Source organism: Talpa occidentalis, unplaced genomic scaffold (genome assembly GCF_014898055.3).
Source record: "Talpa occidentalis isolate TD23 unplaced genomic scaffold, MPIMG_talOcc4v2.1 talOcc4.5, whole genome shotgun sequence".
Lineage (NCBI taxonomy): Eukaryota > Metazoa > Chordata > Mammalia > Eulipotyphla > Talpidae > Talpa > Talpa occidentalis.
The window spans coordinates 120,124,175-120,147,816 of record NW_023604861.1 but is presented as its reverse complement, the minus strand read 5'-3'; the positions used below and the strand labels follow the sequence as shown (position 1 = coordinate 120,147,816).

General features: G+C 36.2%; 2 protein-coding genes across 2 annotated transcripts in view; both read left to right on the top strand.

The window, feature by feature from the left end:
- LOC129144656 (uncharacterized) overlaps positions 1-5,165 on the top strand; it is a 12,179-nt gene extending 7,014 nt beyond the window's left edge. Inside the window, exons 2-3 of the mRNA XM_054687760.1 lie at positions 6-704; positions 5,100-5,165. Of these exons, the coding sequence (XP_054543735.1) occupies positions 6-704; positions 5,100-5,120 (720 nt within the window). The 3' untranslated portion in view covers positions 5,121-5,165. The remainder of the gene's footprint in view (positions 1-5; positions 705-5,099) is intronic.
- Positions 5,152-23,357, top strand: LOC119259409 (regulator of microtubule dynamics protein 2-like; the record flags this gene model as incomplete). The annotated part of the gene is made up of 10 exons (XM_054687759.1): positions 5,152-5,168; positions 6,233-6,407; positions 6,784-6,886; positions 8,247-8,307; positions 15,138-15,213; positions 16,028-16,105; positions 18,294-18,392; positions 21,756-21,809; positions 21,892-21,972; positions 22,981-23,357. Coding segments are annotated over 10 exons (798 nt in total), but the record flags the coding sequence as incomplete, so codon positions are not given.
- Between the last annotated feature and the right edge of the window lie 285 nt (positions 23,358-23,642).

Here is a 23,642-nt window from a genome sequence, read left to right as displayed (position 1 = left end):
AAACCCATTCAGCCAAACCTTCTCGTCCTAAAAAAACCCATCGACCTCCTTCAAGGCGTAAAGACAATTCAGCTAAAAGAAATGAAGTTTTATCTTCTTCAGATATATCTACTAGTTTATCTTTTTCTAAAAGAAGACGTTCTTTATCTCTTAAATTTCAGAAAAGCAATGCTTACCTTCGTGGTCGACAAAGTAGAGCTAACTTTGAGTCTCAAGGAAAAACAAGCTTTGGTGATTTAAAACCCTCACGCTTCTTCAGTTTCAAATCCCTAAGACTGCGGTCTAGCCCTAGACTAAGTATGGTTACTTGTTATGAGGACTCTAATAATTTTGATTTTCAATCAAGTAGTCAGAACACATTTTTTCTGAGTGAAATTGAAATCATTTCTAGAAACTCAAGAATTACTGATGTTCGAAGATACACGAGTTCTTTTCTTCCTGAATATAGCACTATGCAATTAACGATTGAAACAAGAATTAATTACTCACCCCAATGGACTTCTATAGAGAAAACCACCTATCAACAAGACAAAGCAACCTTTAATTCTCTCCCAACTCTCAGTAGCTTTTCCGATGAGCCAAGTGGAATTCTCTCTGAGGATGAAGAAAGAGACCAGATAAGGAAAGATTCCCTTCATTTTGATTCTCAAAGGCGTGGTACAAATTATTCTACGGCTTTAATTCAACAGCATCCTTCTCAACGTGTAATTTCTCCTCTTCTTAATGTTGGATTTTCTTCCTTTTATAAAAATGGTAGTTGCTTTACCCCATCTCAAAATAACATCATCTCAGTTCCCTTTGAAGTTGAAAAATTGAGATCTCATCTTAAGATGAAGGCAAATCTTCACCTATTAAAATTCCTGAATAAGGTCTCCTCAGACTTTATCCTCTCTGAGAAGGCATCTAAAATCAGAGATTATCTCAGCGTAACGACTGTAGTCTAGAAATCTTTACTTGGTTCTCATAGCAGTCTCTTTCCTCATAAGCTTTACTGCATTTTCTCAAAAGATCTCTATGTTGCAGTCTAAATTTAACTTCAATTGCTGTATTTTTTGAAAGATAGTTTATTATACATTGGACATCCTTCTGATTTTTAAGGAGAATGCTTCTAATGTTTCCTCATTATTGAGTGTGAAATGTATTATAATTTTGGGTATCTAACCTTTATCAGGTTTAGAAATCCTCTTCTATTCCTTGTGTGTGGATTTGATATTTCTGTTGTCCTGAAATGGTATTGAATATTATTGAAAAGAATTTTTGGTAACCACTGAAATAATCATATAGTTTTTCTCACTTTGTTGAACTAGAGAAATTGTCTTATATTAAACTGTGCTGTATTTCCTGGGATAAACTCAATTTGGTTATGATGATGCATTCTCCCTTGTTTGATACAGTTTTATTAAGGAGTGTTACACTTATGTTTATGTGTGAAATTGGTATATAATTTTTATTTCTTATGCTAACCTTGTTTGGTTTTGTCTCAGCTTTTCATAAATGAACCGAGGTTGTTTCCTCTTTTTTAATTACTAAAAGAATTTGAGTAAGTCTGAGTATCTGGATAGTTCATAGATTTCACTATAAAGCTATCTGTGTTCTCTCTCTGTTGTCATGCATATGTGGGTGTGAATGTGGGTGTCTGTCTCTGTGTGAATAAATATAACTTCTGATTTGATTTATTTAATGGTTATGGAGTATTCAAGTTTTTATTCTTTGTTCTCATAAAATATAACATTTTGTTGAGATACTATTCATGCACCATAAAATTGACCCTTTTAATGTATATAGCTTGAAAGTTTTATTCACAGAATGGTGTTGCTGTCACCGCTGTCTAATTTCCAAACCCTTTCATCACCCCACAATGAGACCTTGTACCCACTCCCTATCTCCATCTCTAGGCCCTGTCAACCATTAATCTGCTATTTCCATGGTTTGTTTCCCTGCCCCTGCCCATGTCATAAGATGAAGCAATGCAGTATGTGACCTTTCCCTTAGCATAATGTTTTCAAGGTTCATTCATGTTGTATCATGCATTCTTCTTCGGGTTTTTTTTTGTTGTTGTTGTTGAATAATATTTCTTTGTTTCATCATAATGTTTACCCATTCTTCAGTTCATGGACATTTGGGTTATTTTCACTTCTTGACTATTATGAATATTCCTATGAGTATTCCCTGAACAGTGTTTTATGTGAACATATGTGTTCATTTCTCCTAAATATGTACTTAAAAGTATAATTGCTGAGTCATGGTAGTTCTGTATTTAACATTTTGAGAAACTATCAAATTGTTTTTCAAACTTGATACCCCATTTTATAATCCTATCAGCAATGTAGGAAGGTTCCAGTTTTTCCATATCCTTATCAATACTTATTATTATCTCGTTTAAGTTTAGAAGGCGTTAAATGATTTTTTTGTGTATGGTTTTGATTTCTATTTCCTTAATGATTAATGATATTGAGTATCTTTTTGTGTATTTCCTTTCTAGCATCTTTTAGAGAAATATCTGTTCAAGTCCTTTCCCATTTTTAACTTGAGTTATTGTCTTTATTATTTAGTTACAGCAGTTCTTTTTATATTCAGTATACAAGCCTCTTATTAGATATGTGATTTCTAAGTATTTCCTTTTTAGAAAATAAAATGACTATTTTATTCTACATGATGTCTTTGAAAACAAAAATTTTGTTTATTTTTTTATTGAGGTAATATTGGTTTCCAGCTCTATATGTGGTTCAGAGGCGGATGTATGTCATCACACCACATCCTGCACCAAAACGCCCTTAGTCCCCCATCTTAGCCCATTGTGCACCCTCCCCATTCCATCTTCTCCCCTCCCGCTCCTGTAGCCTCAGTTCCATATTCAGATTTCTAGGGTTTGTTATTGATTTGGTTTTGTGTTACGCTTTGTTTTGTGAAGCACAAAAGTTTTAAATTTTGAAAAAATCCATTTTATCTATTTTTTCTTTGGTTGGTTGTGGTGTCATAGCTAGGAAACCATTGCTTAATGTGTGCTCAAAATATTTCCTCCTATGTTTCCTTCTAAGAGTTTTTAGCTTTAGCTCTTACATTTGAGTTTTTGATTCATTGGGAGTTGAAGAGAGTGTGTGTATGTGTGTGTGTATATCATAAATATTTATGTGCTATATGTGTGTGTATATATATATGTGTATGTGTGTGTCTGTCTGTGTGTGTGTGTGTGTGTGTGAGAGAGAGAGAGAGAGAGAGAGAGAGAGAGAGAGAGGATTCAGCTTCATTCTTCTGTATGTGGATGTCCAGTACCATTTGTTGAGAATAATATTGTTTCCTCCATTGAATTGTATTGTTATTCTTGTCAAAATAAATTGACCATAAACAAAAGGGTTTATTTCTGGAGGCTTATTTTTAATAGACCTTTAATTTGTATTCCATATGTTTATCCTTATGGACTATACTATTTTGATTATGGTAACTTGATAGTAAATTTTGAAACCAGGAAGCCTGAATCCTTCAACTTTCTCCTTTAACAAGATTTTTTGGGGTATCCTGGATGACCCTACATTGCATGCATTACCTGTGAAATTTAGGATCAGCTTGTCAATTTCTGGAAAAAATTTTCCACCTGATATTTTAGTACGAACTGCTTTATCTCTGTATAATACCATCTTTAAATCAATGAGAGTGAGACGTATTTAGGTTCTTTAATTTCAACATGTTGCAGTTTTCAGTGTACAGGTCTTACATATCTTTTGTTAAATGTGTTCCTAGGAATTTAGTTCTTCTAATAGTATGGTAAGTGAAATTGTTCTCTTTATTTTTGAATTGTTCATTGCTAGTATATAGAAATACAATTGCTTTTCTTAGGTTGATCTTGTATCTTGCAACCTTGTTGGACTCATTTATTAGTTCTAATAGTTTTTTTTTTAATTTATTTATTTATGCAACCAAGAGCTGGGGTACAGGCCAGAAAAGGGGGGTTGAGAGGATTCACCAGAGACAGAGTGGGGAGCAGAACAGGCAGATTGACTGAAGTACACTGCTGAGTGGAGCAGCGGGCGAGACAGGAGAGGTCTGCTGTGCCATGTGGGTTGTTCCCTGGCCAGCCAGGGATGGAACTCATGCTGCAGAGGCTGTGGATTGCTTCATAGTGCAGTGCTCAACCCCTTGCGCCACCAGGCCCAGTTCTAATTGTTTTTTTTTTGTGTGTGTGTATTCTTTAGAATTTTGTATGAACAAGATAATGTCATCTTGTTCTTTATTTCTTTCTTTCCAATCTGACCACCTTTTATTTCATTTCCTTGACTGATTGGGTGGAGTGTCACGGATGTGTTCCAGAAATACCAACCAGCATGCCTGCAGTACTCTGCAAAAGTAGAAGAGGGATAGGAGATGAGATTGAAGGAATTGACTCAGAATACTTAGGGTCTTCAGACCATTCGGCTTTCACTCTAATTTGGACATCCAGTGAAGAGTTTTTAGCAAAGACTGACATGATCTGATATAGGTTTTAAAGGATCATTTAAAGGTTACAGTGGATCATTCTGGCTACTGTGTTGAAAATAAGCTATGTGTTAAAATATTAAAGCAGGGAGTCATGATAGGAAGCCCTTAGTAGGACCTCAGATGAGGAAGATGATGGTTTAGACCAGGGCAGTTGTAAGTTGAGGTAGTGAGAAGTACCTGTATTCTGGATGTATCTCGAAGATAGAACCAAAAGAAATTTCTGACAGACTGGATATTGCTTAGAGAGAAAAAGTAGAGTTATGGATGATTCTAAATAACTGGAAGAATGAAGTTTCCATTAATTTGTTGAAGAAGTTAAATATCATTTTATATAAAGTCTTTATAATAAAGACTGCAAGAAGTTTGAGTTTTAGTATTAGAAATGGTTACACTTTCCTCAAGAACTTGCTGCATTTGTATTTTTTTAGTATCTGCAAGGAAATGTGACTGTATTGGCTGCTGGAAGATAAAGAACTGCGTTTGTGTCTCTCGTGGCAAGTGTAGATATCTAAAGTAGATGTATTTTTTTAATTGACCTCACTAACATTTTACCTAGTTTTTATCTTTTCTATTTCCAATGTATTCTATGCTGTATATCCTCATATAACTCCTTAAAATCTTTTCAGAACAGGACAGGATTTGAATAAATCAAAGTGATTTATTTGCATTGTATGTCACCAAAAGCAAAGGTGGAGGTAACATGAATTTTTTTATTTTTTTTAAGATTTATTTATTTGTGCATACAAGAGCTGGGGCACAGGCCAGAGATGTGGGGGATGGGGGGGCGGTGAGAGGATTCACCAGAGACAGAGTGGGGAACAGAATGGGCAGACTGACTGAAATACACTGCTGAGGGGAGCAGCAGGCAAGACAGGAGAGGTCTGCTGCACCATGTGGGTTTCTCCCTGGCTGGGGATCGAACTCATGCTGCAGAGGCTGTGGATTGCCTCATAGTGCGGTGCTTAACCCCTTGCGACACCAGGGAGGCCCCAACATGAATTTTTTTAAAACTAAGCTGAGTCAGAACATCATCCTGAACTATAAATAAATGTTTTGCATGTAAAAATATTTCTATGAAATATATAAATGTATATTATTTTTATAAAGTTGAATGTCCTCTCAGTTCCTACAACTCTGCATTGTACATTCAATAATATTCACTGTGTATCCACTGTATATCAGGTGCTGTTCTAGGCACTTGATGCATAAGTTAAATCCTATTGTCAGAGAGCTTGTATTCTAGTGGGAGAGATACTGATGAAAAATTACACTTGTAGTAGATTAGTAAACTAAATAGTATATTAGAAGATGATATATACTACAGAAAAAAGTCAGGCATGATAAGAGAGGTTGGAGGTAAAGGGAATGGGGAGGGTTGGAGTGTGGGGCTTGCAGCATTAGCAAGGTCTGAATGGCCACATGGAGAAGGTGACATTACAGGAAGTGAGGGCATGAAGTTATATGCTCTCTGAGAGAAGAGCATTCCATCAGAAGGAATAGCAAGCAAAAGGTTCTAAGGTAGGAGCATACGTGACACTTTTAAGGAGCAGTTAGGCAGGCAGTGTGGAATTAAGTGAGTGAGATTAGTGGTAGGAAAGCAAGGTCAGAAAGGTGACAGGGTTAGGACACAAATTTTATAGAGCCTTGTTTAAAAGGAACACCATTGCAGAGTTTGAAGCGTAAGTATGGAATGATTTGATCATTCTGGCTATTATACTATAATTTTCAAGGGTATTGATGATTATTTCTGCAATTTTAGGTATATTACAGCTAATACTGACACAGAAGAACAGAGTTTTCCTGACCCGAAGGCATTTAACACACAAATAGAAGAATTAAATTTAGATGTCCTTCTTCAAAAGGCAGATAATTTACGTAAGAATGAGGCTAGTAAGATGGAGAGTTTTGAACTACTTTGTGACCACAAGGAAAAGGTAAGAGATACATGACAATAACATGTTTGTATAGTTTTTATTTTTATTTAATCTACTACCTCATTCATATTATGATTACAGCAAATGTGACATAAGCTGAATAGCTGATGCAAAATATTTGTTTAATATGACTAAAATTTTTGAAAAGTAAATGTGAATTCATTAGTCTCTAAGAGCTAGAAATATGATTATGCAGATTTACCGGTTATTTTATTCATTTGATATATACTTAATGACTTTTATAACAAAGAATAAGACATACTACTCTGGGTGAAGGAGAAACTGTATTTTAAGATTTCTGTCTTTTAGTTATTAATATAACAACTTAGCATTTACACACACTGAGTTAATCTGAAGTGCAATTCTACCTTTTCAGTTTAGAGATGAAATTGAGTTTATTTGGCGGCTTGCCCGTGCATATGGAGACATGTGTGAGCTATCTACAGATAGACAAGAAAAGAAACATTATGCTAATATTGGTAAGTGTTTTGTAAAGATTGATTATCCATATTCCACATTTATTGTCTATAATCCATAATGAATTTTAATTAAAGCTCAATTATCTTAGCTAAAACCAATATGTTTATTACAGTATTACCTGTTGCTGAAAAATGCACAAAGCCTTAGGACAGAAAGGTTTTTTTAAATACTAAAGTATATATTCTTTTAAAATATTTGTGCATATTATACTAGGCAACTGAAAAAGTCATTTTAGCCTTTAAAGCTTATAAAATCACAGAAAGAGAAGACATTCAGTGGTGATGTTTAAGAAGCAATAATAGGCAATTGTTTTCAGCAGTAGTCATTCACCAAAAGTAACCCTGTTACTAGAACTCCATGTAACACAAAGAAATAACTTCTCAGACTTCAATATTTTTCAGTTTATCTTGATAAAATGAAATGAGCCTTGAGTTGACATTTGTTTAAGCTGAATGATGAGTATATGGTAATTCGTTATATTGTCCTCTAAATTTTCCATAACAACAATAAAAAGAAAAGAAACAAAGAAAAAAGAAAAACAAGTATGTCAAATCTTGCTTTTAATTTTCATATATTGTATATACTTACTTGCTGCCTTCTCCACTGTGAACCCTTAGAAGTCAAGAACTGTATCCTATTTGACTTCTTATTCCCAGAGACTTATATAATATAGTACTTAGTAAACACTCAATGATGTTGCTTGAGTTAATTACAAAATTATCTGTGTAGGCTAAAAGGGAAAGAAATTCTGGATGGTCTCACTTACATGTAGAGAAACCAAACAAAGGGTCAAATAAAGGCAAACTATATAAAACTAATCTTTGAAAACTGACCATCTGAGGCATCCAAGTGGCGAGCAGGAGAGCAGACTTAAGAGGGAGCTGGGGAAGGGGTTGGGGGAAAAGGGGGGGTAGGGTAGAATACAGGGGACTGAAGCTGAGACTCTGCTTTTATGGTGGGAGAGCTACTATGACCACACCTAAGGGGAGAAATCCTATATTGTCAAAATATTAACAAGGATATAAAACAATGGTAATTCATTAATAAAAAAACTATTTCTGTGAAAGCTTTTAAATGATTGGATGACATTTTTACACTTGGTTAAATCACTTTGGTCAATGAATCTCAAAATTGAACATATATTAAACTCAACTAGAGGCTCATTAAAACAGCTTGAGTTCCAGATTTTGTGATCAAGGAGATCTCATGTTGTCAAAAATTCATGTCTTCTTACAAGTTTCCAGGTGACACTCATACCTCTAGTCTTGAAACTATACTTTGGGGAACCACTGACTTAATTCAATAATCTTCTTACCAGCTCACATGAAAGTACTAAGTATATGTACATTTATCTTATAGGGAAAACATTAGGTGAAAAAGCTATATCTAGAGCACCCATGAATGGATATTGTCATCTGTGGTAAGTACATAGAATTTGTGAGTCTCTTTAAATTCTGACATACCTCTTTATAAATGATAATTGACCCCTTTAATCTGTCCATCACATTCACTGAAACATGTATTTAGTAAATAGTCCAGTAACTGTTCTTGTTCTGTTTATTCTCATGTATTTTTCAGTATGTATATCTTAAATATATTTAGGTTAATTTTCACTGAAGATTTCATAAATGAATCTACCATATTCAGTGACTTTGTATGTAATAAATTCTAATTAAATCTAATTTAATATAACATTTTGTTTGACAGCAAATACTAAAATGATATCATGTTTCTAAATAAAATATAGGGAGAATGCTTCAAAGAATAAAAGCACATTAGCCTCTTCTTATACCTTCATGAGTAGGATATACAAATTTCACAGGGCAAAGACAAGCCATTTATAATGTAAGAAAGATTTAAAAAAGGGAATTTCATTACTTAAATGGGTATAGGTGAATGTCTTAGAGGGAAAAAATTATTGAATGTATGTTTTAGTTTAAATCCTTTGTATATTTAGAATTGTAAAACATAAATAAGAAATATGTTGTTTTCAATTAATGCTTCCTTTTACCTGTATTTCCATGTATATAATGTTTTTTTAGTTTCTCAGTTGTTTTTTTACTCCTGAGTAATACAGGTACACTTGCTGCTTAGGAAGATAACATTAATTTATCCCCCTTCCCTCAGCCCTAGGTTTCCAGAAATGCACCCCAGTTTGAAATTATTTTATTTCTCTGGGGCACTCTTAGGCAGAACCTCTCCCAAAGGCTCACTTTCTATAAGACCACGTTTCTCCTAGGAAAAATTTTATTTTTGCCCCACCAAAGTGAAGTGCAAACCAGTTTCCAAAACAGACCTATTTCTTTACTCTGCTACCAGCAGGGGGAGCTCCACTCATAAACTCTTATCTTAAAAGCTTTCCTGGGCAGGAGTCAGGTGTGTAACCCTTTTTATGTACCCTAAACACCACTAAACACATGCCAAAATAAGATTATCTTTTGAAACCATCTTCACTTGACCTAAGGTGAAATGCAAGTCTAGCCCCAATTATCTCCCATGAAAAGGTAAATGGTGGAATCCGTAAAATCCTAACAATTCTATCAACAGAAATTCTCCCTCCAGGTCTGTTCCTTCCACAGTGAATTCTTTGTGCTCACATAGCCTATAGCCAGAGATAGGTGAAGGGTAAGCTTGGCAGAACCTGTGAATCATTTCTTTAGTGTGTCATGTATGGGTACTGTGTTTGTGTGTGTGTGTGTACACACACCATGTTACCACATCTTTATTCACTCACTCATCTACGGACACAGGTTGTTTCGATATCTTAGCTATCATAAATAATGCTGTAATGGGCATAGGGGTGTATAAATATCTTGAAATCCATTTAATGAGAACAAATTATGAGAAAAATTACTATTAATTCTCTTAGAGAGTTTTTTAGTCTGTCTTTCCCAGTCTGGCTACTTCTTCTTTGTTCATCTTTTTGTTCTGAATTAACTTCCTTGTTTATAACTGTGGGGTTTAATCTAAAGTTATATCTTACTGATCACACAGAGTAATGATCCAATTGTCTTTCATATGATTTCTTATTTAGTATTAGTTTTTTATTTAAAAATAGTAAAGTCGGGTCTCCCCTGGTGGCGCAGGCTGTTGAGCACAGCGCTGTGAAGCTGTCTGCAGTCTCTACAGCGCCAGTTCGATCCCGGCCAGCCAGCAAGGGTCCCACATGGTGCAGCAGACCTCTCCTGCCACGCCCGCTGCTCCCCTCAGCAGCGTATTTCATCAGTCTGCCTGTTCTGTTCCCCGCTCTGTCTCTGGTGAATTCTCTCACCCTCCTGTGCATCTGGCCTGTACCCCGGTTCTTGTATAAATCAATCAATCAATCAATCAATCAATCAATCTTTTAAAAATATAATTAAGTCTACTCAGTTAACACTAAATTCAAATTTCAATTTTACCTTAATTCATAGAGCTTATTATAATGTGTCTACTGAATATAAGAGTTCTCATTCCATAAATAGTGGAGGTTTAAAGTGATGAAAAAAGAAAGAAAAACTTTGACTTAAGAAACAATGGATGAAATTTAGGTTAATTATAATAAAATGTCGAGAAAAGATCTTGTTCTGCTGGAATCTTTCTTAATATGTTAAGATATTTTTTCTTTCATTCAACATCACAAATGTTGACAAACTGTAGCCTATAAGCATAGTGACAAAGTCGAGTACTTATAACAGACTCTTTGACCCTAAGATTTAAAATGTTTGCCATCTAGCCCTACAGCAAAATTTTGGTTTATAAGGTTATGTCATAGTTTATATGCCCTCAGTTTGAAATAAAAGATGCAGAGTTTATGAGTAGTTACTATAAAGGATTGACATTTGGGGGAATAACTGAAAAACAAATACCATTTTAAAGACTTGTTTTTCATCTTCATCTTTTCTAAAGCAGAATTGCTTTGTATATGAGCTGTATCAGCTTTATCAACTTTCAATAAGATCCTATTGTTTTTGTTGCACCAGCCTAAAATACTCCTAAAATCAAGAGAGTGAGATCACCAATAGATTGCAGTTTTTTGGCAACAGGCTTGTCTCTTGTGCTTTTCCCTCTCTCGCTTTAACCCTTCTTCCTCCCCTTCCCCTGCTGTGTGTCTCAAGTTATAGTTTGCCTGCTAGTTTTCTTTTTTCCCCCATTTTATGGCTAGAGTAGATAAGGCAGTGTGCTTGTGTGTAGGGTGGTAAGGAGGGCTACTCATAACCAAGGATCAAACAAGTGGAAAAACAAAATCCAGTTCTGGGATTCTCTGGTGGCACAGGGGGTTGAGCGCAGCACTGTGAAACTGTCCGCAGCCTCTGCAGTGCGGGTTCAATCCCAGCCAGCTGTGGAAATACCCACATGGTGGGGCAGACCTCTCCCATCTCACCCGCTGCTCCCTTCAGCAGTGTTTTCGATCCATCTGCCTGTTCTGCTCCCCGTTCTGTCTCTAGTGAATCTTCTCACCCTCCTGCACCTCTGATCTGTACTCCAGTTCTTGTATGCATAAATAAATAAATCTTAAAAAAAAACAAAAACAAAATCCAGTTCTTATATTCTTACATACTGAGTGTCCCTTCTATACAATAGTCTTTCTCTGCTTTCTTGCAGTATAAATAGCATTGACGCTGAATTGTCTTTCTTACTACTACAGGAAGCTAATGAGGTTATTCCAGCAGTTGTTGAAACAGGATGTTTGTCAATTATTAAAGATATAGTTCAATATCAATACAAAGAAAATACAGAATTTTTGTGAAAGCTTAGTTAGAATGACCTCTAGATGGAGGTAATAGACCATATAGTGAATCAACTTCCTTCAGAGTTCCCATCAACCTGAGAGTTTATGAAATACAAATTACAATCCCATTTTTTAAATGAAAAATACATAAAAATAACTCATGCATGCACACACATGTGTGTGCACGCGCACACACACACTGAAATGGGCGAAATTAATTGCCAGAAAAGTGATCATTCTTTGAGGAAGAGAGGTCAGGTAAACTCTGAATTTATCATGTGTAGAAAGATAAATAATATTTTAGACTATTAAGAAGCATATTTTAAAAAGATTATGAAAAACTATAAGTCCCTAGTGAAGTTTTTTTATAAGAAAAAAATACAAATTTCATATAAAGGTATTCATAGTTCATGGATTTTTTTCATCACTCAGAAACTTGGAGAGAACGTGCTGAGAGAGCAATATAAGAACAATATAAGAACAATACTAGCAATATAAGATTGACATAACTAGTTCTGATTTTCAGAAAATAGAGGATTGATGACCACTAACGATGAGTGAACATGTGCTCTTCTGTGATTCCAGCAGTCAGCTAGATTGTTCTTTGAATTTCTGGATGAAGATATTCAAATAGACCCAACATAAGATATTTCTAAAAATGTGACATGCTCTTTTACTTCTTTACTAGTAGATAGAATAGGGAAATTGAGCTCTTATATCTATATTTAAGCAAAGCATCAAGGTAAGTTCACATATAAATTCTTGTGGACAAATGTGTGGAAATATGGGCAAGCAACTGCTGGCTTGTCCATGACGATGGAAAGTTTGGAGCCAAGTTATTCAGCAGAATAGTTTTGGCTATCTCATTGTCAATATAGAAATAAGTCTAGGATTCCAGGATGAATATCTTACGTAGTAGTGTACTCAGTAATTTTTTCGGGTAATGAAGATTTTGAAAGCATGCTTATAAAACTTGCAAATAACACAAAACTGGGGGGAAAGGCATTTGATGGGTGATAATAGCAATTCAAAATTTTTTCACGTGTTGAAAAAGATACATAACCAGGTGTAAAGTAATAGGAATAAGTGTGGAAGGAAGGATGGAGAGAAAAATGTCAAAATGTAAGAACATTAAGAAAAAACAAATAGAGGGGCCTCCCCGGTGGCGCAGCGGTTGAGCGCTGGGTTGCGAAGCTGCCGGCGACCTCTGCGGCGCAGCGGTTCGATCCCCAGCTGCTCCCCGGCCACCGGAGGAGGGTCCCACATGGCGCGCAGACCTCTCCTGCCGCCCGCTGCTCCCCTCAGCAGTGTACTTCGGTCCTTCTGCTGCTCTGCTCCCCACTCTGGCTCTGGTGAATTCTCTCGCCCTCCCGCGCTTCTGACTGTACCCAGTGCATGTATAAACAAAACAAACAAACAAACAAATAAATAAATAAATAAAAACATGCCTCTATAAATAAAAAAAAAATGTGAAAAAAAATCTTTTTTAAAAAAAAAAAAAAAAAAAAAAAAAAACAAATAGAAATTTGAATAAAGTGTAGAGATCACTTAGTAATGTTTTAACATTGGTTCATTGAAAAATTATGTACTGCTATCATATGTCAACATGTGGTAATGTAGTAAATGTACCATAGCCTGTAAGGTATAAACAGTGGAGGAAACTGGGTGTGGGTCTACAGGGACTCTGTTCTGTCTTTACAACTTTCCCGTGAATCTCAAGCTATTTTAAAATAAAAGTGTTTCTTTTTTTTTTTTTTTTTAAGATTTATTTATTTATTCATACAAGCACTGGGTACAGTCAGAAGCATGGGAAGGTGAGAGAATTCACCAGAGCCAGAGGGGAGGAGTGCAGAGCAGGCAGACTGACGAAGTACACTGCTGAGGGGAGCAGTGGGCGGCAGGAGAGGTCTGCGCGCCATGTGGGACCCTCCTCCGGTGACCGGGGAGCAGCCGGGGATTGAACTGGCGCTGCAGAGGCTACGGGCAGCTTCGCAACCCAGCGCTCAACCGCTGCGCCACCGGGGAGGCCCAAAAGTGTTTCTTTTTTAAAGTGGCTTAAGGTTGGTTTTAAGCTCAAAGAATTTGGGAAATGGCGATTCCCATATCAAAAAATGAGGAATTTAAGGATGCAGTTGTGTGAAATTTTGCTCCCCCATCTGGAACTCTGGGAGGAATGACAGAACAGAATGACAGAGTCTTTCAAAAGAACACAGGGCAGCCGAAGGTGATGCTAGCGGTTTTCACAAGGGACCTCAACAGTCAATTCCAGCAGTCTTTCCTTAAAAGTTCAGTCTCTGGTAGGTGCAGACAAGTTTGTGAAATACAGTCTGATTTTAGAATTTGTAAGAAGTAGTAGTATTTCCTGATCTGGCTACATTCTTGGATCATCTTTAATAGGTTAATTTAGTCATCATTTTTGCTCCTAGAATAGAAGACTTTTTGGTTATAAAGAAATTGGAAATTAAGAGGTCAAAAAAGTCATCACTGAAAATGGTCGACTAATTGGTTGTGTATAAAATGAATGAAATTATGTGATCTTTGGTGTCCAGGAAGGGTCTTCTGCTCTAGATTAAAAAATTGTAATTTTTGTACCTAAAAGTTATGCTTATCAAGATACTCAAAATTACATCTCCTATTTGCTGTTATAATAATGCAAGTGAAAATTAACACCTACTCTTAAAATAATTCCAGTAGGGCCTCCCCGGTGGCGCAGCGGTTGAGCGCTGGGTTGCGAAGCTGCCCGCGGCCTCTGCGGCGCCGGTTCGATCCCCGGCTGCTCCCCGGCCTCCGGAGGAGGGTCCCACATGGCGCGCAGACCTCTCCTGCCGCCCGCTGCTCCCCTCAGCAGTGTACTTCGGTCCTTCTGCCTGCTCTGCTCCCCGCTCTGGCTCTGGTGAACTCTCTCACCCTCCCGCGCTTCTGACTGTACCCAGTGCATGTATAAACAAAAAAACAAACAAAACAAATAAAATAAATAAATAAATAAAAACATGCCTCTATTAAAAAAATAATAAATAAATATAAAATAAAATTTAAAAAAAAAAAAAAATAATTCCAGTAAATGAGTATTTTGCCTCAGAAAGAAACACCATGAAATAATTGAAGACCTTTGCACAAAAACACTCTGAATGTGAAAAGTAATATATTCCCGGTATTTAGAGTAAGCAAATTGTTGAACAAATATTGCACCCAATTTACAGTCAAATAATTATATCAATTTTGTGTTCCCAATGGAAAAAAGAAAGCTTTACAAAAAATCCATGGGATACCCTTTTCTAGTTATGTACTGAGGGATTGAGGCACATGGGGGATTTTTTTGGAAAAGTATATTTTAAAGTTATCTTTAACTTTTCCTCATTTTTAGTCATGATATTTATTTTATTTTCAAATGACATTAAAGGAGACCATGACATCATTATTGACCTCATGTTAATATTAAGTATTTATTGTTGTTAGCGTCCTGGCACCTATATGAATACTTTGTTAAACATTAATGAATGTCAAAAATTCACACAACACCCACTGTTTCTTTTCCTTTGCAGGTATGCAGTTTTATGTGGCCACGTATCTGAGTTTGAGAGCTTACAAAACAAAGTGAACTATGGACAGCACTTCAAGGTATTTCTTGATATTAAAAATGTATTGGTGTAGCTTCATGTTCCACTAACAGGTATTAATCAAATGATTCAACAAATTAACTACTAGTTACTAATCTTTGATTACTCAGAGCTATTCTGCTTGAATTATTTTTTTCTTTAAATGAAATGGCAGTCTTTAAATAGTATTGTGACAAAAAGAATTAAAACTGTGGGTGATTTAAGATGATCATTTTAGATCCTGAACGAAGTCACATAGTGTATGGGTATTATTTTTTTCAAAGACAGAGGATTAGCTTATTTTTCACGAGATCCTCACCATCATAATTAGTTAATATTTTCCACATGTTGACTTGGTGGGAAAAGTAGAATCCCCATCAGAAGTGCCCTGTAGGGATGGACAAAGAATTCTTTGCTTTCCAGCTTCCTATAACCATTTTGACAACACCAGGTGAGTAGTTTCCTCTCCCACCTAGTTCTGCTGTTCTTTCCTCCATTATACGCTAATCATTTGCTATGTGTAAGTTTGCCTCTGAATCAGTAAGTGTTATCTAGGCAAATTATGGATGAACATTTGCCTTGGATGTTTTCTGTTTTTATAGTAACATTTTGGCTTTAAATTATCTGTAGCCTAATTAAATCATAGTCACAGTTCTGGTTCTAGCTGCGAGCAATTGTTTTTGAGAATTGAATTATTGGTAAGACTTCAATTAATGATGGGGTTTGGGGGGGAGGATGAGACAGCACTGTAAAGCCCCTGTGAATTCACTGAGTGCACTTCTATCCAATACTTCCTGTAACTTGGGAGATGATATTTCTTTTGCATTTTCTTTCAGGATCATCTAGATAAGGCAATCTTATTTTTACCTGAAGAACCCTTTTTGTATTACCTCAAGGGAAGATACTGTTACACTGTAAGTTAAATACTTTTATCTATAAATTTTATTTGAGTATACTAAGATTACGTATTTTCAATGGCTTTTGCTTTACCAGATGCCAATGGTAGGGAAAATTATAAACTCAATACATATTTGATGAGTTTATAATTTGTATACTAATGTGATTTGATGTATTTTGTCCTTACTACAGCAGTCACATGCTTCCTTTGTGCTCTCTCCTCTGCATTTGTGATGTGCACCCTGGACTGGAGCACTCATCTCCATTTTGTGGGAGGGATTTTTTTCATTTATCAGACTATATTGAGCATAAATTATGTGCTCACTTGTGTTAAGGTTAATAAAACACTGTCCTTGTCTTCAAGGAACTTGAAGGGGATGAGAGATGCAATGAATTAAGATAGATGCTAAGTTGAAGGCCCAGAGTCTTAAATGACTTTAGTTTACGGAATGTTAGCAGAATGTGAAAATGTGTGTTGAGATTTATGAAAAAATTACCTTGAAGAGAAATGCTGTTTCTGAATGAGAAAATTAGGGCAGGCAAGAAAAGTCTTTTAAATAGTCTTGAAAGCGATAAAGAATAAATAAAGAAGGAAGATCGTTTTTATTGATCACCTATGGTGTGCATTTAATACTTGATATTTCTTATTTTATTTAGTACTTCTAATAGTGCTATAAATATTTTATATTATTCCAGCTTTAAATATTAAGAATCTGAGTCTTCATGAAGGTGGGTAATGCCCCCTAAGATTTAAAAACCGTCGACTCAACATCACATGAGTCTAGTAGTTAAACATATATTATTTATTTAGGCTTAAAAATGCCAAGAAAGAAATTTTAATTCAAAATGAATCCTAATCTTCAGACCATAGATAAATGGCAGAAGCTAAACCTCCTGGAGGAACACACCTTCTCAGAGTTATAAAGTTGTAAAAGTCTTGCAGCATGGCCTTGCATTGATGAGCTCACAGTCAGAAGTAGAGGAATACAAGAGGAAATAAGATGTCAGAATGACAAGTCAACAGAAGCGAACAAAAAAGAACAGAAATAGACCTAAACATATTTCAGATTTTGGAAACACAGAATACAGAATTTAGACATCTATGGATCATGTTTCAAAAAAATTAGAAGAATTAAGAGGAAAAAAAACAAGAAGTATGAAACTATAAAAATGTCAAGGAAAATTTAAAAAATGATGAAACAACTTTTTATATAAAAAGTATATTAATTGACAGTAAAAGAAAACTCAGTGGAAAGGTTTAATAGTACATAGCCACTCCTTAAGAAAGAATTCATGAACTCTCAGTCTAAAAATGTTACCTGGAATGTTGTCCAGAGAAACAAAGAGATGGAAAATATGAAAGGAAGAATTAAAAAAAGACATGGAAGTGAAGTAAGGATACCACTAGTGGTAAATTTTAGGTAACTAATAAGACAAGAAACAAAAAAAATACATAAAACTTTGGAACCTCACATTTAATCATCTTGATCTAATAGACATCTATGAAAATATGTATCTAATCATTAAAGGGTACATGTTTATGTGGAATGTTTTCTAAATTCGACTTTATGTAAGGTCGTAAAGCAAGTCTTAATACATTTCAAAGAATTGATATACAGGGTTTCTGATCATAATGCAATTAGAAATAAAAAGGCAAAGCAACAAACATACATCTTGAAATTGGATATCATGGGAAAGGATAATTAAAAACCAAAAGGAGATGCTATTTTAGTCTTACCCATTGGATAAAATTTAAAAGTATCTATGTGAGATAATTTCTTTTGGAGATGCTGCTCTTTGGATCAGGTTGGGAGCATGAAATAGGCAAGAAGAGGGCAAAGGCGGGTCTTAACAGCTACTGCACTCTGTGCAGAGAATCACCGTGTGCTCATCTCAGATTCACCATCAGAACAAACAAAATCAGCATTACTTCCTACCCCTCCCCTTTTCTCTGATTGAATACAAATCTTCTTATGTGTATTTCCAATAGGTTTTTTAACCAGTGGTCTTTGAGTTAGTTTGTCAGAATTGTGGAAAAGAAAGACAAAATATGACAAAGGCAATAAATCTCATATATTTATTATTTATGAATATGTTTCTGTATATTATATGATGTACATACATATATACATACCTAACTTGGAAATGATTATTTATTCAAATGGTGAACAACTTTCAAAAAGTGATGCTGCTCTATATTTGCAGGTCTCAAAACTGAGCTGGCTTGAGAAAAAAATGGCTGCTACTCTGTTTGGAAAAACACCATCCTCAACTGTAGAAGAAGCTTTGCAAAATTTCCTTAAGGTATATTTTGCCTGTCAGTTATTTGAGTGCCAGACTGGCTGCTCTCTCCACCTGTCCCTCCTACCTTTGTTAATGAAATCTTTCTCCTCTCATGAGTAGACCTCTTACTGAAGCCACAGTTTGAACCCTATGTTTGGCATGTTCTGTTCGAGGGCTCTTGTAATGTGTTTTAAATCCAAACTATTTCTCAGTGCTTCAGGCTACACTCTAGGTCCTAGGTGTGGCAGCCCTGACTACCAAATCCAAAAGCAGCTCTCCAGGTCATGGGAGTATGTGCAAGAGCATTCATGCCCTGATTATTAGACTTAGGTCCAAAAATTCTTGATGAGGCTAATATGGAGACAGTCTAATCTTAAGGAACTAAAGGATGCAAAAGGAAGAGTTATTTCGTAAACCACTTCATAAATTGCAAACAGTTCTCTGGAACATTCTTGGAGCATCAAACCAAGCCAGCATTTTTATTCCTGTTTTAAAATGTATAATTGCTATGCTATAAAACTGCCTAGTAATATGTGTGGTGCACACATGCAACTATATACACATCCATATAATCAACTTCCTATTGGGCTAATCCTGTCCCCTTTCCAGGGAACCAATTATAGAATCTTGAAAGATGTCTTTTCTTTCCCTTCCTACCTATTTCAGATTTGTAACCATATAGACAAAATTAGGCCCTGATGGTATTGTCCACCACATTGTACTTGGTGATATTTTTTTGTTGTTGAGTATCAATTTTGTAGAACTGAGAGGGAATTGAGCTACCATACAGTCTCAGAGTGTAAATGAATTTCCTCATACTTCTCTGAGCTAGCTACTGGCTTCTCGAGTGCTTAGTGGAAAATTTAGTGTGCTGAGATCGAGCACAAAAGAGTTCTAGGACGATCCTTTTCTTATTTTTTATTTAGTATGATCCTTTATGTTAAAAAAGAAAGGAAATCAAGACCATAAGAACTTAATTTTTTCGAGTGTCACACAAAAATCTACAAAAGAATGAAGTTTGTGACTGCATCATCCCCATATTTTCACTTTCTACCACTGAGAATTAATAGTTCACTTTAAATGTTATAAGACTACAGATCATGGTATATTTGAGATAAATGATTTATAAAAGATGCTAAATTATAACAAATTAAATATTTCTTCATAATATCAAAGTTATAATGGGGAAGGGGGTCATATTTTCAATACACTGCACAAAAGTTCTCTTTTTTTTTAAGATTTATTTATTTATTTATACAAGCACTGGGTGCAGTCAGAAGCACGGAAGGGTGAGAGAATTCACCAGAGCCAGAGCGGGGAACAGAGCAGGCAGACTGACGAAATACACTGCTGAGGGGAGCAGTGGGCACCGCTGGAGAGGTCTGTGCACCATGTGGGACCCCCGCCGGGGATCGAACCATTGCTGCAGAGGCTGTAGGCAGCTTCGCAGCCCAGCGCTCAACCACTGCACCACCAGGGGAGGCCCTGCACAAAAGTTCTCAAGGTTCTTACAGACCTGAAATATTATAAGATAAAATCAAGTTATTAAGAGGCAGAATAATGTAGAAATAGAGTGGAAGCTCTGGAAACTCTGGTATCCCAGTTCTACTACTTACTGACTGATTAATATTGGGCAAGTTACTTAGCACCACTCTCTCTCTCTTCCCCAACCCCTCTCTCTCTCTCTAATCAATAACATGGAGATAATAGTACCTGCCTCATAGTGTTGCTGTGAAGATTAAATAGGTTAATAAAAGTAAATTGCTTAGTAAGTGCTCGATAAATCCTGTAGACTGTTAGCTTTATTAAAATGTAAACACCATAACTAACCATCTTGGGGACCTTGACTTAAACTCTGTCTGAAAAATCCATTCCAAGGTGCTTGTCAAAAGAGAGTGAGAAGCACCAGGAATGCTGCTCCCATACTCCCTGCAACAAATTGAGAGTAAAACTGAAATGGAGAAACATTCACCTTCTAATTTTGGAAATTCCTGGACTGTTTGTGTCTTGTAAAACAAGCAATTTTTTTTTATAGCTTTTTTTTTTTTTTAAGATTTTTTTATTTATTTATTTATACAAGCACTGGATACAGTCAGAAGTGCAGGAGGGTGAGAGAATTCACCAGAGCCAGAGGGGAGAGCAGAGCAGGCAGAAGGACCGAAGTACACTGCTGAGGGGAGCAGCGGGCGGCAGGAGAGGTCTGCGCGCCATGTGGGACCCTCACCTGGTGGCCGGGGATCAAACCGGCGCTGCAGAGGCTGCGGGCAGCTTCGCAACCCAGCGCTCAACCACTGCGCCACCGGGGAGGCCCAAAACAAGCAATTTTTGTAAATATTTTACAGGTTCTCTAGGGTTCTGCATCCCTCTGGGTGGGGCAGGATCAGGTTGGGAGCAGACTTGCCTTCCATTTATAACTGCAGAAGCTCACTGTGAGGCACAAGCTGGCTTAGGGTCCCAGGAGAGCCCTCTGGTAGCAGTGCCATATACCGGAAAGAATTCTTAGTTACCAGTGATAAAGAAAAGGAACTGGTACACTAAAAATTAGTAGATGAGGAGTAAAGTACTTCATAGTATTCTCTTGTTAAAATCTATAAGTAGCTCTATTACTTGTTTTAAGGATTTCTCTTTTCCATGAAAGTACTTGCTATCTTGGACTTCATAGTATTCAACTAAAGTGGAATGTGTTGAAATAATAAATCAAATATTGATGTCGTGGAAGATATTGGCCATGTGACATCAGTCATGCTCCACTCCAGTTTTCTGTGTAGACTATGAAATGCCCATAGCTTGTTCTTGGGCATGTGTAGCAGCAGTTGGCATTGTTCTTAAATGGAAAAAAGGGAAAGCATAGAGATGGTTATACAAAGGAACCCCAAAGCCTTAGAGCATCTCATTGCTTTGTCAACTTTTTGACCATAAAAGTAATTTCACTTTAATGGATAAAGTCAAAAGCTACGTTTCTACCCAAAGTATACTTGAAATAAGATAATTTAGATATGGGGGGGCCTCCCTGGTGGCACAAGGGGTTAAGCACAGGACTATGAAGCAATCCTCAGCCTCTGCAGCATGAGTTCAGTCCCCGGCTGGCCAGGGAGCAACCCACATGGTACAGCAGACCTCTACTGACTCGCCTGCTGCTCCCCTCAGCACTGTACTTTGGTCAATCTGCCTGTTCTGTTCCCCACTCTGTCTCTGGTAAATCCTCTCACCCCCCGCATCTCTGGCCTGTACCCCAGCTCTTGTATGCATAATTTAGATATGATAAAACCAACCCAAATTCTGATACAATTTGCCTATTGTTTGATTTAGTGAACCATATCCTCTTCAGTGGCTACTACTATTGTTTTAATATTGCCCTGTTATTCTCTTTTCTCTTAAAATCAGGTTGAAGAACTAAACCCTGGTTTTTCTAAGTCCAACTACATGTACTTAGCCAAGGTAATGAAAATCACTATTTTAAGACCACTTTGAGTCCATTACATAAAAATGTGATTATCATTATATTGATTTTTTTTTCTAGTGTTATATAGATCTTGAACAGAAAGCTGAGGCTTTGAAGTTCTGTAACTTGGCATTGCTGCTGCCTTGTGTTACCAATGAGGTAAGTCCAAACAGTGACAATGGTGCTCTTGCCTTTTCAGTGCTATTCCAGTGTCAGACACCATCCACTGACTTAGATACATATGAAGTCTTCCTTTTTATGTTTTACTAAGGTAACATTTGTTTTTAGCAGTATGTTTCAGGTGTACATCATTGTAAATCAGCATCTGTATATACTATGTTACAATCACCAGGGCCTGGGCTCTCCAGTCTCAGACTGCCACCTCCATATGTGCCTCTGCACCCACCTTCCATCACACATGTGCTTGGATCTCTCCCTTCTGATGCAGTCTGTTTTGGTCTCTGAGGTGCAAATAAATAAACAAAACAAATAATAAAGTCTTAAAATCTGACAGTGAAATCAGAGGGAAGGGGTTGGGGAAAGGAATAGGTGGAAGGGGTAAATGGATGTTGGTCTATGGTAAATAGACCCTTGGTGGTGGGCATGCTTTGGTAGATATGTATTAAGGTGTGAAACTACACTGCTGAAACTTAAATAGCATTGTAAGATAATTGTTACTCAATTTAAAAATGAAAGTTTCCCACACATACCCCTAAAAAAATACATATGGTATCCTACAAAGCACATTACATAATTTAATCTTAAATATAAACTCCCTGATAAAGTCAGTATTGGAGTGTGGATTTTTCTGGAGGCTCAGATCTCTTCAAATCCTGCTGCTAGGGCTAGTATTACCTCCACATCTTAGTGTTGAAAGAGAAAGCAGTGTTATCCTTAACACGCCAGTAAGATGTAGTGAGTCAGCTTTCCTGGAAGGCTCTCCTTCCTGTGTTCCACCACTCCAGGCCTGGTAGAGGAAAAATCTGGAAAGAATTCCCTACCTTATCCCAATTCACAGAGATCTGAATCATGTCTGCTCCTTAGAAATTCCCAGTTACTTTCTAATGGTCTTTCAAAACATCCCCTCACTCAACAAAGGCCTGTCTCAAAGAACCTAGAGTATCAGGACAAATGTGATGTTTCACCATGTATATATTTTTTTTATAGGATAAGGATATACAGAAAATGGTGGAAAAAATGATCACTTCCTTGAAGAGGTAAATAAAAGAACTTACTCTTCAACAAGTCAGACATGGTCTACTAAAGGTTAAATTAATTAAAATTCTGGGTTATTTTTTATTATCCTTTTTCTTTTTGATGTAATAGTAATGTGCTCAGATGTAAAGGTAAAACCAATCTCTGCATTCAGTAGCACTACAAAACTAATCATGTTTTTTGGAGAATTCTATTTCCTATAATGTTAGTACAAAATGATCTTTACAAATGTATGCTTTAAATTTTTTCCTATCAATAAACAGTAGTCTTCAGTATATTTCTTTAAATAAAATATTTAAATTAGTGCAATGAAATGAACTCTGGTGAGTTATTGTTGCTTCAGTGGAAATTTTACAAAAGAAAATCATTTCATTAAAGTTGATGAAGAGTGGGGAAAAAATGGGAAAGGCCATGAACTGGTTACTGGTAGAAGAGAAAAAGTAAAGGAGATATATCATAATTAATAATGAGGAAGATTATTAATTTTTCTGTGAAATTTAATCAGTGAAATTATAATAACCTGCTGTTTTACTTTCAAATTAGCAGAGATTTTTTTTTTCTTTCAAGAAACATTCAGTGTTGGCAATGATGCTGTGAGGTGGACATTCTCATAT